General features: G+C 43.5%; 2 protein-coding genes across 5 annotated transcripts in view; one reads left to right on the top strand and one right to left on the bottom strand.

The window, feature by feature from the left end:
• Positions 1-638: 638 nt before the first annotated feature.
• MTERF2 (mitochondrial transcription termination factor 2) lies at positions 639-4,388 on the bottom strand. Its single transcript, XM_035128470.2, has 2 exons — positions 4,058-4,388; positions 639-2,126 (listed from the first exon to the last, which is right to left on the bottom strand). The coding sequence occupies exon 2, from the start codon at positions 2,089-2,091 to the stop codon at positions 925-927; it is 1,167 nt and encodes a 388-aa protein (XP_034984361.2). The 5' UTR covers positions 2,092-2,126; positions 4,058-4,388; the 3' UTR covers positions 639-924.
• Positions 4,389-9,521: 5,133 nt separating this feature from the next.
• The window catches only part of CRY1 (cryptochrome circadian regulator 1), a 35,355-nt gene continuing 30,152 nt past the window's right edge, over positions 9,522-14,724 (top strand). For all 4 annotated transcript variants that reach the window (XM_035126919.2, XM_035126917.2, XM_035126918.2 and 1 more), the window contains exon 1: positions 9,522-10,258. In XM_035126919.2, the coding sequence (XP_034982810.2) occupies positions 10,101-10,258 (158 nt within the window). In that variant the 5' untranslated portion in view covers positions 9,522-10,100. The remainder of the gene's footprint in view (positions 10,259-14,724) is intronic.

Genomic DNA, 14,724 nt, shown 5'->3' with positions numbered 1-14,724 from the left:
TATTAAAGCAGAAACCTCAAATTCCTTTTTGTTAAGGATCTTTGTAAAAAAAATCAAATCTGAGTGTCTTCCAGATGTTTGACTTTTAATTGGTTTGTATGTGGATATTATTTTTAGAATGAGTAGCCAGACTGAAACAAAGGGATAGAATACAGAAATATTTAGACTTATAATGCTGTAGAAATTAATTGCCATTCAATGTGGCAACCCTCCACTGAGGGTCTTAAACTGTAAATGAGATATTGTGATCACAGTGTTGTCTGGTTACAATAGCTTAGTCCTACTGCGGATAAAAGAAATGTAACATGCAGAACGATGTGGCTGATTTTAAAAGCATCCTCGCTGATCCAAGCTTACTTAGTTCTCTCTGGTACTGAGCGCCTGCCAAAACAACTAGTGTCCCTGCTTATTTTGTGTGCTTAATTATAAAAGCTTTCGAAAAAGTGAAAACCCAGGTTGGTCGATAGATAGGAAGAGGGGTGCTTAGAATCCAAAAGTCTCCCAGCACTTTTAAGGAGTGTGGCCATCTTAATAATAGGATGTTAAAATTATGCAACTCTGACACTACAGGGCTATTTCCTCAAGGCATTGTTTTGAAAGCTTTTATTTGTCAACTTACTGAAAAGTGATACAGAATATCTGGTGGGTTTATCTTTCTTTTGGTTAGTATAATGCACTCAGTATCAGCAACACTGTTAACAGCAGCATCATTCAAGCTAAGTTTCTGATAAGATGGTGTCCAATTTGGTGGAGAAACTTGCAATCCCATTACTCACTGAGTTTCATGTTTAAAAAAATTCATTTAAACCGAAAGTAGTAGGGTGTGAATAAAAATCCATTTTGAGTATCAATCACATTCAGTGTTCTCCAAGTATAAAAAGTCACCCAAACTCCCATGTGGCATTCCTAAATACGTTCCAGAAATTAATCTTCAATGTTTAAAGGAGCAACTGGATTAAATATTGGCCTCTCCTTTTTGTCTTGTATCTTTCCGTAAGTAACTTCAAAATCCTTTTTTGTCCCATTCAGGTATTCCAGAGTTCTGCCTTTTAGACTGTATCCTATGGCATCTAATTTTTTCATCCTATATTGCACTATTTCTGCTGACAGTTCTAACACTGCAGGTGTTTGTTTAATTTGGTCCACAGAAATTCCCACCTTCAATAGCCCCTCCAATCTTTCTTCCAGAACTGGAACTGAGTAGTAGAGAAGGGCAGGGCATTTTATTATTAGCTCTTTTAATTCTTGATCACCGCATTTGAAGATGTTCTTGGAGAACAGCAGGCTGTTCTGCATGCTTCTAGGGTTAAGTTGAAAAACAAAACCCTTCAGCTTGGATAGCAGACTCAAAACTTCAAAGTCAGTGAATTTGTTCTTCTGGAAAAAACCCAAATTTTCTTCAACAGTGGCCGAAGAATTTAACAAAATAAATGGGTTTTGACTCAGTAATTTCAGCATCCAGTTCTTCATATTCTCCTGTGAACCGCCTAGCCTTATATAGCTACTTTGTAGGGTTTCTATCATATGCTTGTTCTTTGCAACAGGATTATAAAAAATATTTGATGCGCTTGTTAGGAGCCGGCTGATAACCGTATTTTTCAGTCCCAGATCTTTGAAGAACCTAATGTTGGCTTTCTGGTTTTCATAGTTTTTAACTATAAAAAAAGAGTCTGGGAACCGTTTTATTAATTCAACTAATTGTTTTTCATTTTGGCAGACTGATAACCACAATTCTCTCTGATAATGGATATCTGTAGGGCTACAAAGAATTGCCTCAGGACAACGTTCAAAAATATATGCCACAGAACTCTCGTCAGCCCCCATTTCTTGCAAAATCTTAGCTGTTTCCTTGAGGTGCGTCACCTCTTTTGAGAGCACCCATGGCTTTAGCCTACGGATCTTCTTGATATCCACACATAACTCATAGAGGCTTTGTACAGTGGCCTTGTTCTCTCCAGCAGCAACATCCGATGTATATCTAAAATGCAGTAAAAAGTTTCTGTTTTGTCTTTGATTCCATAAGGCTGAAAGAGCTGGCAACAGCAGGCGAGGCTGAGATCGCATAAATAGATTTGGAGCAACGTGGGTCATTTCAGTTTGTGATTTAGCACTATGTCTGAGAAGGCCTGAAAGAAAAGCATTTGAGATAATATTAATAATGTGCCATGTTCAACTTTTTTTTGTTGGGGGGGGGGGACAAGAAAATAATCTTTCCCCGCTTAGGGGATTTCTGCTCCTGTTTAACAACAATCTTTCCAGGCTGTAATTATGCTCCACTCTGTGGCAGTTGCATTCAAATATTCATATTTAAATAATGGGCATGCTGTGAAGTGCTTTGCACCTTCTGTCTCAGCCAGATATAAACGATAAACCACTGTTAATCAGTAGCAGAATTTATGTCAGTAGGTCAACAGAAACCTGCAACGCAAGAGGTTGGGTGCCTGTTGCCACACCTCCTGAGACCTAATGGGGGTTAAAATAAAACTGCACTTCCGGAGGAATTGATGAAGAGGAGCAAGGAATGGATGGGAAAACACAACAACCTGCTACGTCTTTATTGTTAAGGTATTGTTAGGTAAGTGCACCAGCCACCTTCACACAACCATGACAGTTACATCTATTTGTTTTCATTTTTTAAAAGGTCCCATTTCACAACCTTACTCTCGCCTATTTTGCGAGGCCTCTATTTTTTCACCATCACAGAAGCAGGTGGAACTTCAGGAGACTGCACACTATGCTTGTGGCAAAACATTAAGAGAGCTTCGGTCCCTTGAAGTACCATGGAGGTAGCCATGTTACTGAAAAACCCTCCCCACAGAGGCTCCCCTATTGTACAACTTTCATTATATGCTGAAGACGCACCTCTTTTTTTTATATTGATAGGAGTTTTTTTGGGGGGGTCAGTCTGGATGATGCCCCGAGTACCCTTCTAATCCTTGAGATCCTGGATCTGTGCAAGTTTGCCAAACCAGATCCTTTAAGGTAAAGATTTTGGCTAGCCACTTAAGCACTGCAATCAGGACAACCAAATAAGTTACCCTGCTGGGAAATTGGGGTGGGGTGTAGCAATATATTTAGGACGCATTCTAGTTGTGACTGCTATTTCTTTTTAAACTGATTATTAAAGAAAATATGGGAGGAATGTTATTTATTTTAAGGCTGGCATAAGGAGGACCGGATTTAGGTTTAATGATGCCCTAAGCTACTGAAAGTAATGGGGCCCTTTATATGTCCAGCTGTCCTTTGTCAACAACAAATTGTCGCTGTTTTTTGTGTTTAAGATGTTATGCTATAGGGGACCCAGGTGGCGCTGTGGGTTAAACCACTGAGCCTAGGGCTTGCTGATCAGAAGGTCAGCGGTTCGAATCCCTGTGACGGGGTGAGCTCCCGTTGCTTGGTCCCAGCTCCTGCCAACCTAGCAGTTCAAAAGCACGTCAAAATGCAAGTAGATAAATAGGAACCGCTACAGCGGGAAGGTAAACAGCGTTTCCATGTGCTGCTCTGGTTTGCCAGAAGCAGCTTTGTCATGCTGGCCACATGACCTGGAAGCTATACACCGGCTCCCTCGGCCAATAATGCGAGATGAGCGCGCAACCCCAGAGTCGGTCACGACTGGACCTAATGGTCAGGGTCCCTTTACCTTTATGTTATGCTATATGGTAATTTATGGACCTAATAGGTATCTAAAGCCATTTGCACATAACAAAATATGTATTTTATCAAAGTAATTGTTGAACTGAAATGCAATTAAGAAGAAGCATATTAATAGTGAAATAATTATTAAGCTTGAACTTAAAATGATTGGGGGCCCATTACTTACATCATAGGAGCCTACACAACACAAAACACTGTTGTTGTATGTAGGTTTTAATTTATTTGTTTTTTGTCTTGCATTTTGAAAATGTACATCCAGGGTGTTTTGTGTTTTTTTTTATTGGGGGGGGGGCAAGAGAGTAGGGCCCTAAACTACAGCTTGTTTATCTGATACGTAAATCCGGCACTGCAATGGTGGCCAGGTGTGTGCCAAATACTGTCCCTTCCAGTGAGAGATACTTACTAGGTCGGAGCTCAACCCACACATCGCCCTTGCTGGAAGACCGCCTGTTTCTCTTCCGTAAAGCTGCTGCGGCCGGGCTTTGCTACCGGTACTGCCTCCGTCATTCCCTCGAGACCAGGCCTCGGCGATCCCTTGGGCGCTTGACCTTGCACTGCCCTGTCCCGGATCCCCATCATCAGTGCAGACCCCGCGCGCGCGGCAGCTCCTGCGAGCCCAAAGTGCGACGCGAGGTCCGGAAGCGCAGCAAAAGGGCGTCTGAGTTCCCACCAAGGAAGAGGCGGCATTAACAGCCACCCGGGCAAGATTCTTGGCCGTACCATTCATAGTGCGAGGCAGAGGGAGGGGTGTGATGCTGGCGGAGCGAACCATTTCCACTTTTGCAACTCGGGGTGGTGGCTGTGGCAAGCCAGAGGAGTGATTTCAAACGGGTTTGTTGATGTTGTGTTTTTTTGTTTTTGTTTGTTTAAAGGGAAAATAAGCACAAGAGGAACATTTTGCTCCCTGCAACCACCCCTTTCCCATAGCAACCGCAAAGGACAGAAACTTTTATTTGCAAAAGAGTGGGAGAAATTGAGATACTTATTCACAGCATACGTTTTTAAAGCACATTTCTACCACTTTTAACACTCGTGGCTTTCCCCCAATGAGTCCTGGGAACTGTAGTGTACATAATGACCAGCACCCTCAAAAAGCTACTGTTCCCAGGGCTTGTCCGGGAGAGCTGTTCAAGTGAGCATTGGCATGGACTGACATTTATTCAGCTTTAAGTTTTGAAATTTGAAATGGTGTAAAGCGGACAATGGCTTCACTTATTGAGGAAACCCCCTTCATCTGATTGCCAATCTTGACTGACACAAGCACAAACAGAATACATTCCTTCCTGAAGCCATGAAGCATGCAGTTTAGTATGCAAGCTAAACATAAAAGTAAATGTTAATGTAATTGCCTAATTTTTAAGAAGTAGAAGAGGTTATTTTTACATAATTTTAGGCTAGATCAGTAACGCAGTAGTCAAAATACTACAGGTATAGATTCTAATTATTAGAAAAGCAACTTGCAGGAAACTGCATATTGTGGAAATCTTAGAAAGAAACAAAACTTTTCAGGTGCGGAAACATGTCATTAAAAGCACACTCAGGCAACACTAACACCACCTTGCACTTAATGTCATAACAAGCACCATATGATTAGCAAATTACAGGGTTTGTTGTACTAGCTTTCAAAGACATTAGATGCTTTTGGATTTCTTGCTTGCTTCATGGTACACAATGTTCTGCCAAGCCTTAGTACAGTACGTACTTAGTGCAAAGAGAACTAGTGTGGTCAGGGCTGGATTTAGGTTTGATGAGGCCCTAAGCTACTGAAGGTAATGGTGCCCTTTATATGTCCAGTTGTCCTTTGTCAACAACAAATTGTCGTCATCTTTTATGTTGAATATATGCTATATGGTAATTTATGGGCCTAATAGGTATCTAAAGCCATTTGCACATAACAAAATATGTATTTTATCAAAGTAATTGTTGAACTGAAATACAATTAAGGAGGATATTAATAGTCAAATACAATTAAGAAGGATATTAATAGTGAAATAATTATTAAGCTCTAACTGTTTATAGGTTTTATTTTATTTGTTTTTTATCTTATATTTTGGAAATGTACATCCAGGGGTTTTTATTCCTTTAAATTATTTGGGGGGGGGAGTTTGTTTAGCTCAGCGTTTCTTAACTGCTGTTCCGCGGCACACTAGTGTGCCGCGAGACGCTGGCTGGTGTGCCGCGACGTGCCGCGACGAGAAGGGCGATTTGCATTGTCACGTACCTGCCGGCCGCCAATAAGCAGCACTAACCCGCCGGAAAGCAATATTTCTCCTCCTCTTTCCCAAAGCTCAGTGCAAACGAGCCTGGCGGCCGCCAATACACAGCACTGACCCGCCAGACGGCTTGTGAAGCCTTATTACAGGAGATTGCAACCAACACAGCAATTGGCAAGTGTTTCTTACAGTCATAATTATAGTCAATATAGGGCGGCACAGAGTTAAATTTTTTAACTTTTTTAATGGTGGTGTGCCTCGTGATTTTTTTCACGGAACAAGTGTGCCGTGGCCCAAAAAAGGTTGAGAAACACTGGTTTAGCTGATATATGTAAATCTGGCCCTGAGTGTGGTACAACTATGCTTCTTCAGGAGTTCTTTATCCATCCAACCTTATATAAAGTGGGGAAAATTCAGCTCTTTAAATATGGCCATTTGCAAAGTCAAAAAGGTGCCTATTACGTATTATTTAAAGCTTTTTCTTTGTGGTCACTTTTGCAAAGTTGCTAACAATCTTTGACTGGCAAGACGCTGTTCATTCGATTATTTCCTGGTTGCTATGCAAAACTGAGACTGTCCCAGCTCCTGCCAACCTAGCAATTCGAAAGCATGTCAAAGTGCAAGTAGATAAATAGGTACCGCTCTGGCGGGAAGGTTAATGGCATTTCCGTGCGCAGCTTTGTCATGCTGGCCACATGACCCAGAAGCTGTCTGCGGACAAACGCCGGCTTATAGAGCGAGATGAGTGCTGCAACCCCAGTCGGACACAACTGGACCTGATGGCCAGGGGGCCCTTTACCTTTTATGCAAAACTGATAATCATTACCTTCACACACTCAACTCATTGCTACTGTAGTGATTATTGCACCCCTCTCAACGAAATACATGATTCCGACATGAGAAAATTCTTGCAGTGTGATAAGCTTCATTTCGGAGGAAAGCTGCTTATTGATAGCCCAAATTCACTAGGTACGGTACTTCCTCATTGAGAGCTAGTGACATAGTGAGCACTGGTGAAGCGGAGGAGGAATGAGAGAAGTGTGCAATTCCAGGATCTTTTTTCAGGGCAGGGGTAATGATATCGTCCGCTGGGCACCAGGATAATTTACACATCCTCTGCTTCAGCAAGTGAGGCTTTCACATTTTCCTATTATTTCAAATAGATTAGCATACAGAAAGTCAGGGAAATAATCAAGGAAAGGTTTGACCCCCCCCCTTTTCTTTGTTGGGGTTTCTACTAAGGGCTGTGGGATGCGGGTGGCACTGTGGTCTAAACCACAGAGCCTAGATCAGCTAATAATTTTTTCAATTAAATAATGTGGTACCTACATTCTTAAGATACACAATCTTCATATGCCCCAGCTTCTAATTTAGCATAAAAGCAATCAACTGAAAGTGTAGGAAGCTATGGTTGAAGAAGCCCTGAATTGTTAAAAATATAGGTCAGTCTTTTTACAGGATTAGTTTCCTGTGAAACTAATCCTGTTGAGTTTGACCAAACTGCGGGAGTTTGACCAAAGTGCGGGAGGCAGTGGAAGACAGAAGTGCCTGGCGTGCTATGGTCCATGGGGTCACGAAGAGTCGGACACGACTAAACAACAAGAAGTTTCCTATGAAAGAGGGAGCACTGGAGATTTATGGTGTCTTTGTAGTAATCCACTTAATTGCAAGTGAATATGCTAAGCAGGTCAAGCACATACTAGATTCCCAGCGACATTATTTTGGCCCCATAAAACCTACACCACCTCATAGTATATGAAATAGAAGCTGTCTGCAACTCCCTCCCTCTCCCAAGCCTCTTAGGTGCTGTTAGACCAGGCATGTTTCCCAAGTGGGTGTGACCCAAGGTGGCTTGGATGTGAACACCTATATACCTCATTATCATGAAACCAAAGTCCCAAAGGCGAACTCTTCACATAATGTTGAAGATATTCTTCTGTTGCACAATTATCTGGATGTGCCCTAGGCTGTGTACACACTAAACCTACAAAACACATTCGAAGGGTATTCTTTCCCTCAAAGAATTCTGAGCACTGTGGTTTGTTAAGGGCTGCTGGGAATTGTAACTCTGTGAAAGGTAAACGAACAGTGCCCAAAATTATTTGCAGAAAAGAATGTTTCAAATGCTTTGTGTGTATACAACCCTAGTCTTCAAATTCCCACTAAATCAGCACCTCAATTTATTTATCCCATCAAACTGGCTTTCTCCTGTCCCATTATGGAAGCTGTGAGGGGAGAAAGTAGGACAATGGCTCCACTCTTGCAACCACATTACTGTTATTTTATTATGTTGTAATTGTTTTTGTTGTACTATTGTCTCCCATTCTTTGTGGAGTGTGAAAGAGCCATTAGACGCTCGGGATTACCAAGGCAGTGCATTAGACGCTCTGGATTACCAAGGCAGTTCCCACATGATAGTAATCTGCATGGTTGAAATAAGTACCAAAACCCGCCTTCCCTTCTGTGTCTCCTCATTTGCCCCAGCAACTCTGTCAATGCTGCAGGTCCTTGGCAGCCAGGGACTGGCCTAGAGGGGCTCTCAGATGACATAATCTGGGTTATCGAGTAATGTGAGTTTTTACACTTTTTGTAAAAAATATCCCACCAAAAACTGTATATCGAAGGTCTCGAAACTATCTTTTGCGAAAGATCTGCAAAAGTCAATTTCCAATCCACAATTACCAACACTCAGCTGCATCCTTATATTGGTGGGTGAACCTTTTAAGTGAACTGGCACACTGGTACATAAAGCACGAGCAGAGGTGATGGTGGGGTGTTGCCCTAAGGAAGAAGTTCTGGGTTTCTATTTGGCTGCAGAGCGTGGCGAACTAAGTAATAATATTTAAATAAAAATGCAGCGCATGACCCGGACCGTAACAGCAGCAGGGCAGAAGCCCTGCTGCGAGGTGACAGGAAGGCCGCTGCCTCCTCACGCACTTCAGTTACATAACGACGACTTCTCAAAGGTTCGCACTGCCTCTTGCCGCCCGCTCGCTCCAGGCCGCCCCCGTCGCCATCCGTGCGAGCGGAAGGACCCGAACAGTGCGCGCGTCCACGCCTCACCCATGTGTTGCAAACACGAGCCTCGCACTGGCTGGTCCAGGCGGCTGCAAAAAAAAAGCGGGGAGGGGGGGGAGTAGATACACAAGCGCGCGCACCCCGTGCGTACGTGCACGCGCGTATATGTAACCCAGCGGCTCCGGCGCCCGCGCGCATTTACGCGGCTCGCCAAGCGCTTAGCAAAACCTCCACCGAAGCCTCGTGCTCATCCGGGACATTCGCGCCCGCCCTGAGGGCGTGACCAGGAGGCCTGTTAGCCACGCCCCCTGGCCTCATTTTATTTGTTTGTTAGATCCTTCGTCCGTCTACTGAGGGCGGCTCGAGGCTGGAGCTTTGCCGTTTCAGACGAGCTCGTACCTCTGTGTGTGTTTTGACAGTGCTTTAAAGAAAACCGTTAAGTTTTGTTGCTTTGATTCTCTCAGCCCCGCGTTGCTCCCGATCTCTGCGCTGCGCGCGGAGGGAGATACCCGCTCCCTCCCTCCGCCCGTCAGAAATCCGTAAACACATTTCAGAAACGTGAGGCGGCTGGAGGTCACGTGCCGCGTGGGCAGCCAATGGGGAAGAGGGGGCGGCGCTTGGCGGCTTCTGTAGTGCAGGGTTGCTGCGTAGAGTCACAGGGCGGGCGGCGAGGAGAGCGGCGGCAGGTTTGTGGCTGCGTGAGAGAGAGGGGGGGGGAATCCAGGAGGGAGTCGTCTCGCGGCACTAACCGCCGTCCGTTCAGCTCGAGCCGGGTCTGCGTCGAACTCCGCGGAGCTCTTCGAACCTCCATCTCATAACCGGCAACTGCGTGGAGAGGGCCCGGGGCTGAGGAAAGAAGGGGTAATGCGTTTCCCGCTGGAGGCCATCGCCACTGCCGCCGGAGCTGTTGCCGCCTCCACAGCCGCAGCTGCCGCCTCCACCGGGTCCTAGAGCCGCTGCTGCTGCAGCCTACGGCCCCGGCCTCCTGCTCCCCTTGGCTTCCCTGCTCCTTCTTTTGTATAATCCCCCCTGAGGGTGTTTCCCCTCAGTGGCGGGACTCCGGCTCGGCATGAGCCGCGACGCCAATTTCATTTATCCCTGAGGAGCCGGCAGCTCTTTCCTCCGACTTCTCTCCCCACACCCTCCGCCTCTACGTCCAGCGGCCTCCGCCACCAGGAGAATTTGTGAGGGGAGTAACGGGGCGCCCCTCGGAAGATGGGAGTGAACGCGGTGCACTGGTTCCGCAAGGGGCTCCGGCTCCACGACAACCCGGCGCTGAGGGAAGTCATCCAAGGCGCCGACACGGTGCGCTGCGTCTACATCCTGGACCCCTGGTTCGCGGGCTCCTCCAACGTGGGGATCAACCGGTGGAGGTCAGTGAACTGGATGCGTGGGCGCGAGGATGCGGCTCGTTTTTATTTTGCCAGTCGGTTTTTATAAATCCCCATTCAGAAGGTTCCCGGTTGCGGGTAGGAAAGGGGGGGAGGAAATGGGAGAGGTTTGGGCGTCGTCTGCGCACGCGTGTTGGCTGCTGGTTATACAACGCCGATTCAGGTACTATGTAACGCCGGTGAAATGAATCTTGACGTCCTGGCACTCGGAGCTAATGAAAGGACGGCGCACTTCGGCCATCCGCTTCTGTTCTCACGCATATTGTAACTTGATTTTTAAAGCTTGCCGTTTCCTATGAGAACGGATTGCGTCGTTAACTACTTAAGCAACTGCGCTTCTCTCACTGCATGTAAAAGAGTGCTGATTTAAAGCGATGAATAATTTCTAGCCCATGTTGGTGGTGTCAAAAGGATTTTTGGGTACTCAGAAAAGCTGTATAGTTCAATACTTATACAAACAGAGCTGGTCCAATTAAAAAAACAAAACAAAACCCACTTCATCTTCCCTCTGTTTCCTGTTCTCCAGAGAACAGGGTAACAAATATTTGTAAACGGCTCCAAAAGTTATGCCCATTACATGTTTGTCACTTTAATGCCCTTGCTGTGCAACAGAGGCTTTGCCGTCCTGGGTTATATATGTGTGGCCATGATGCTCACCTTCCTCTTGCTAGCTATGACCTCCTCCTAATTATGCCCTTTTCAGTTTCTTCCTGATGCTGGCAGCACTGAGGCAGTTGCACTTGCAGTTCCTTCTGTTGCTGTGCAAAGCAAGACATAACCTCACTTGGATATTTCGCAAGCAGTATTATGCTTGTTTTCCAACCACAGGCATTTTAAGGCTAAGAGGCCTACTAAAAGTTGCTTCGAATCAATAAAACATTGGAGAAAATTATTATTACTAGTATATTGTTCCAAATGGTGCTGAAAAGTTAGGCAATGAGAGCTGTACTGTAGCTGACTTTTTTGGTGAGTTCAAACTTAATAGGATAGTTCTTGTCACATGAACACTGTTCAAAACTGGTGTCTGGTCAGTAGCAAAGGTAGACAAATGATATGGACCACTTTGACATTCGTGGAACACAACAAAGATGAAGAGGATTATCAATCGTTGTAAGGAGTGTGCAGGTCTTTCAAATGAAGCTTCTTAGTCAGTTGCATTCTGAACTAATTAAACCAGTTTATTTTGAACCAGAACTGCTAGATAATTCACAGATAACTAGAAAACTTGGTACATAATGCTGGGCAACTTTTACTTGAAGTAGAATGTGTGGGGGCAGGTACAGGAGGCTAGTCTAGTTTTCTAGTTTATATTATGCTACTTACTATGCAGTATGGTTGGTAGCAATTTCTTGGTAATGGCAGATAGCAAATATTTCTGCCAGGGCCTCTTTTGGGTCTGGATTTAAGCTGCTAAAGGTATGTTGTCATTCGTTCACCATTTTAAAAATTGTGACTTTAGAAGTCAAAAATAGGGTACAGTATTGAATGAATACTTGTTAAAATATATCAACACTGTATAGTAGGCACAAGGCAATACAAGTGGAGATGCTTAAAACTATACAAATGCTGAGTATGCTGTGAGATATAAGGAAAATGCATAGTACACTTGTGAATGAATTTTATCTATTGCTGTCATACTAACATGCCAGATACCTCGTGTGGTACTACTGACCTCCTTTCTCTTGTCCCCATTCCTGGTCCATTTGTTATACAGTAGTTCTCATAATGTAAAAGCTTTAAAGTTGAGTCTGAGTTTCTTTGTGTAATGTTTTTAATGCACCTTATTTCTTAGCTAACAAGTTGTTCAAGACAAAAGTGGCTCAGAATATTTGTGACAGATCCTGTGTACTTCATTCTGTAATGTGTTGTAGTAAGACTTCTGTGAATCTTGCTTTGAATTAAGTGGCTAGCTTTCATTTGGATGTTGTGGGAGTCAGAACGGTTTTAGAATTTCTCAAGTTTTGCATTAAATTAACATTGAGATATTATATTAATTAAAACTACTTTGAGACATATTATGTGAAGTGGCAATAAATATTTCAAAAAAGAAACCAATATTCATTGTTTAAAAAACTTTTTTTGGTCCTGGGATAAATGGCGTACTGAATATGTGTCAGTTTTGAGTATTTGCTGTCACTCCTTGATTTGTTCTTAGATTTTCTTGGTTAATGTATGGCAAACTTCCTTTTGTAAATTTATTACACGTTCAGCAATACTTCATATGCATAATTTTTTCTTACATTGTAAATTAATTGCTGGGGTAGTAGATGAAGGCAATGTGAAGCATTCTCTCTTTTGTTCTTGAACACTGGTAAAATGCAATACCAATTATTCATTAAACAATTAGCCACAACAAAAAGGACTTCATAGGTCAGGGATTATCAGTTATTTTTTAAAAGATTAGATCTAGGCCAGAAGTGTACTTAATTCTTAAAAGGAAATAATATTGTATTCACTTTTTAAAATGCTTAGGGGGCTGGTTAGACATATACTGTATCATGGGGCCATTTCTGTCATTAGTCCCAGGGGCCTTTGGTGTCTTATTCTTTAGTTAGCTAGCTTACAAGACTTAAGATTTTTTAAGGTTCTAATAAAGGTATTGCCTGATAGTGGATCATTTTTCTTTAACCGACAAAGCTTTACATGCTTTTATTGTCTCTTTTATTCGTCACTGTATACCTGAGGTAAGTATTACCATCATCAAAACTGAGTGCCTTGTGAATGTTGCCTTGGGTCCTGCAGTTGCGGAAAGTTGGAGTATAAATAAATAAAAGTTGACTGGTAGTGGCATTCATAATTTGAGTTAAGGAAATTCATTGTGACAGAGAACGGTAACTGGAGTAAGTAGGTAGAACAGCCTTTCTTCAACATGCTGCCCTCCAAATGTTTTGGGCTCAGGTTTTATCATCCCAGACAATGTGTCATGCTTATTGAGGCTGATGGGAGTTGGAATTTGAAACATTTGGAGGGCACCGGGTTGGGAAAGCTTAAATAGAACACTGGACTTCTGTCTCAGCTAGCCACAGATTCAGTGACTTGCCTGTTTGAAAAAAATGGGGGGGGGGAGCATTTGCAGCGGGTGCTGTAAATATGAATTAAGAATGAGTTGAGAATTGAAAGGTTCCACTAAATACAGTCATACCTCGGGTTGCGAACGTGATCCATACGGGAGGCACATTCACAACCCGCAGTGCCGCGTCTGCTTGTGCGCACACGTGTGATGTCATTTTGTATCTTTGCGCATGTGCGAGCACCGAAACCCGGAAGTAACCCATACCGGTACTTGCGGGTTTGGCGCAGTCCGTAACCTGAAAACACGCAACCCACAGCATTCGCAATCCAAAGTATGACTGTATATTGTAACTTTGTGTAGTACCAAACAAACATAACTGCTACTGCTGTATTACTTAAATTAGTCTTCTTGAAACTGTTTGTATGCCTTGTTCTGGGCAGTATAATCATTTGTAGACATGTTTTAAAATTCCAATGGAACCTCGAGTTACGTACTGTCCTCCTTACAAATGCATTGGGTAACGAGCTCTGCTAACCCGGAAGTAGATGCTTCTGGTAGCGAACTTGCTCCGGGATGCGAGCGGAAGTCGCGACGCGGCCCCATTAGCGAAAGCGTGCCTCAGGTTAAGAATGGTTTTGGCTTAAGAACGGACCACAGTAAATATATAAATGTTAACATTGATCAGATATGTAATTTTATTTTTTGCATTTGGAACAATAATCTTTCAAACATGTTTTTAATTGATTTACCTCTGCAAGAGTCATGTTGTGTTTTAACCCATGTTTTCTGAAATGGGTGCATAATTCTGGTGTAGAGCAGGGAGTATATTCACTATATTTTGATGACAATACGTTAAATGAATGGCTTCCCTGCTCCCCCTGAAAATCCCCTTGTCAGGCAAATAGGATCCAGTTCCTGGAATCCTCAGGAGGAAAGAGTGCTGTTGTGCTCAGGTCCTACTTGAAGGCTTCCATATGCAACAGGATGGCCACTGTGAGAACAGGATGCTGGACTAGGTGGATCAATGGCCTGATCCAGCAGGGCTATTCTTATGTTCTTGTGTAAATATAGTGGGTATAAGAGGAATCTGATGGAATGGGGATAATCAGTGTCCTTTCAGGGCTCTCCTGAATACATAGCGAAGAAATGTGTCTTAAGAGTGGTGTAGCACTGCATGTCAAGGAGGGCATAGAAACCAATCTAGAAAAGGTACAAACTCCTCCACAGAAGCAGGGTTTGAAAAATAATGTCATTATTGGAGACATATTATCATGCTCCTCCCCCCAATCAAGTTGAACTTGAAATGGAGAAATAAACCAGAGGGATCAAAAGTGTTAATAGTGGGTGACATTGCATAGAGTGATATAATGACAAAGAGACAATGTTTTTAGATACCCTAAATGACTGTTACTTAAAACAGTTGGCTAGGGAATGG

The sequence above is a fragment of the Zootoca vivipara genome, chromosome 10, assembly GCF_963506605.1.
Source record: "Zootoca vivipara chromosome 10, rZooViv1.1, whole genome shotgun sequence".
Lineage (NCBI taxonomy): Eukaryota > Metazoa > Chordata > Lepidosauria > Squamata > Lacertidae > Zootoca > Zootoca vivipara.
Note: the sequence above shows the minus strand (reverse complement) of the source record. Positions and strands in the feature narration are given on the sequence as shown.

Coding starts and splice junctions, on each gene's coding strand:
- MTERF2 (XM_035128470.2), bottom strand. CDS start 2,091: ATGACCCACGTTGCTCCAAATCTATTTATGCGATCTCAGCCTCGCCTG.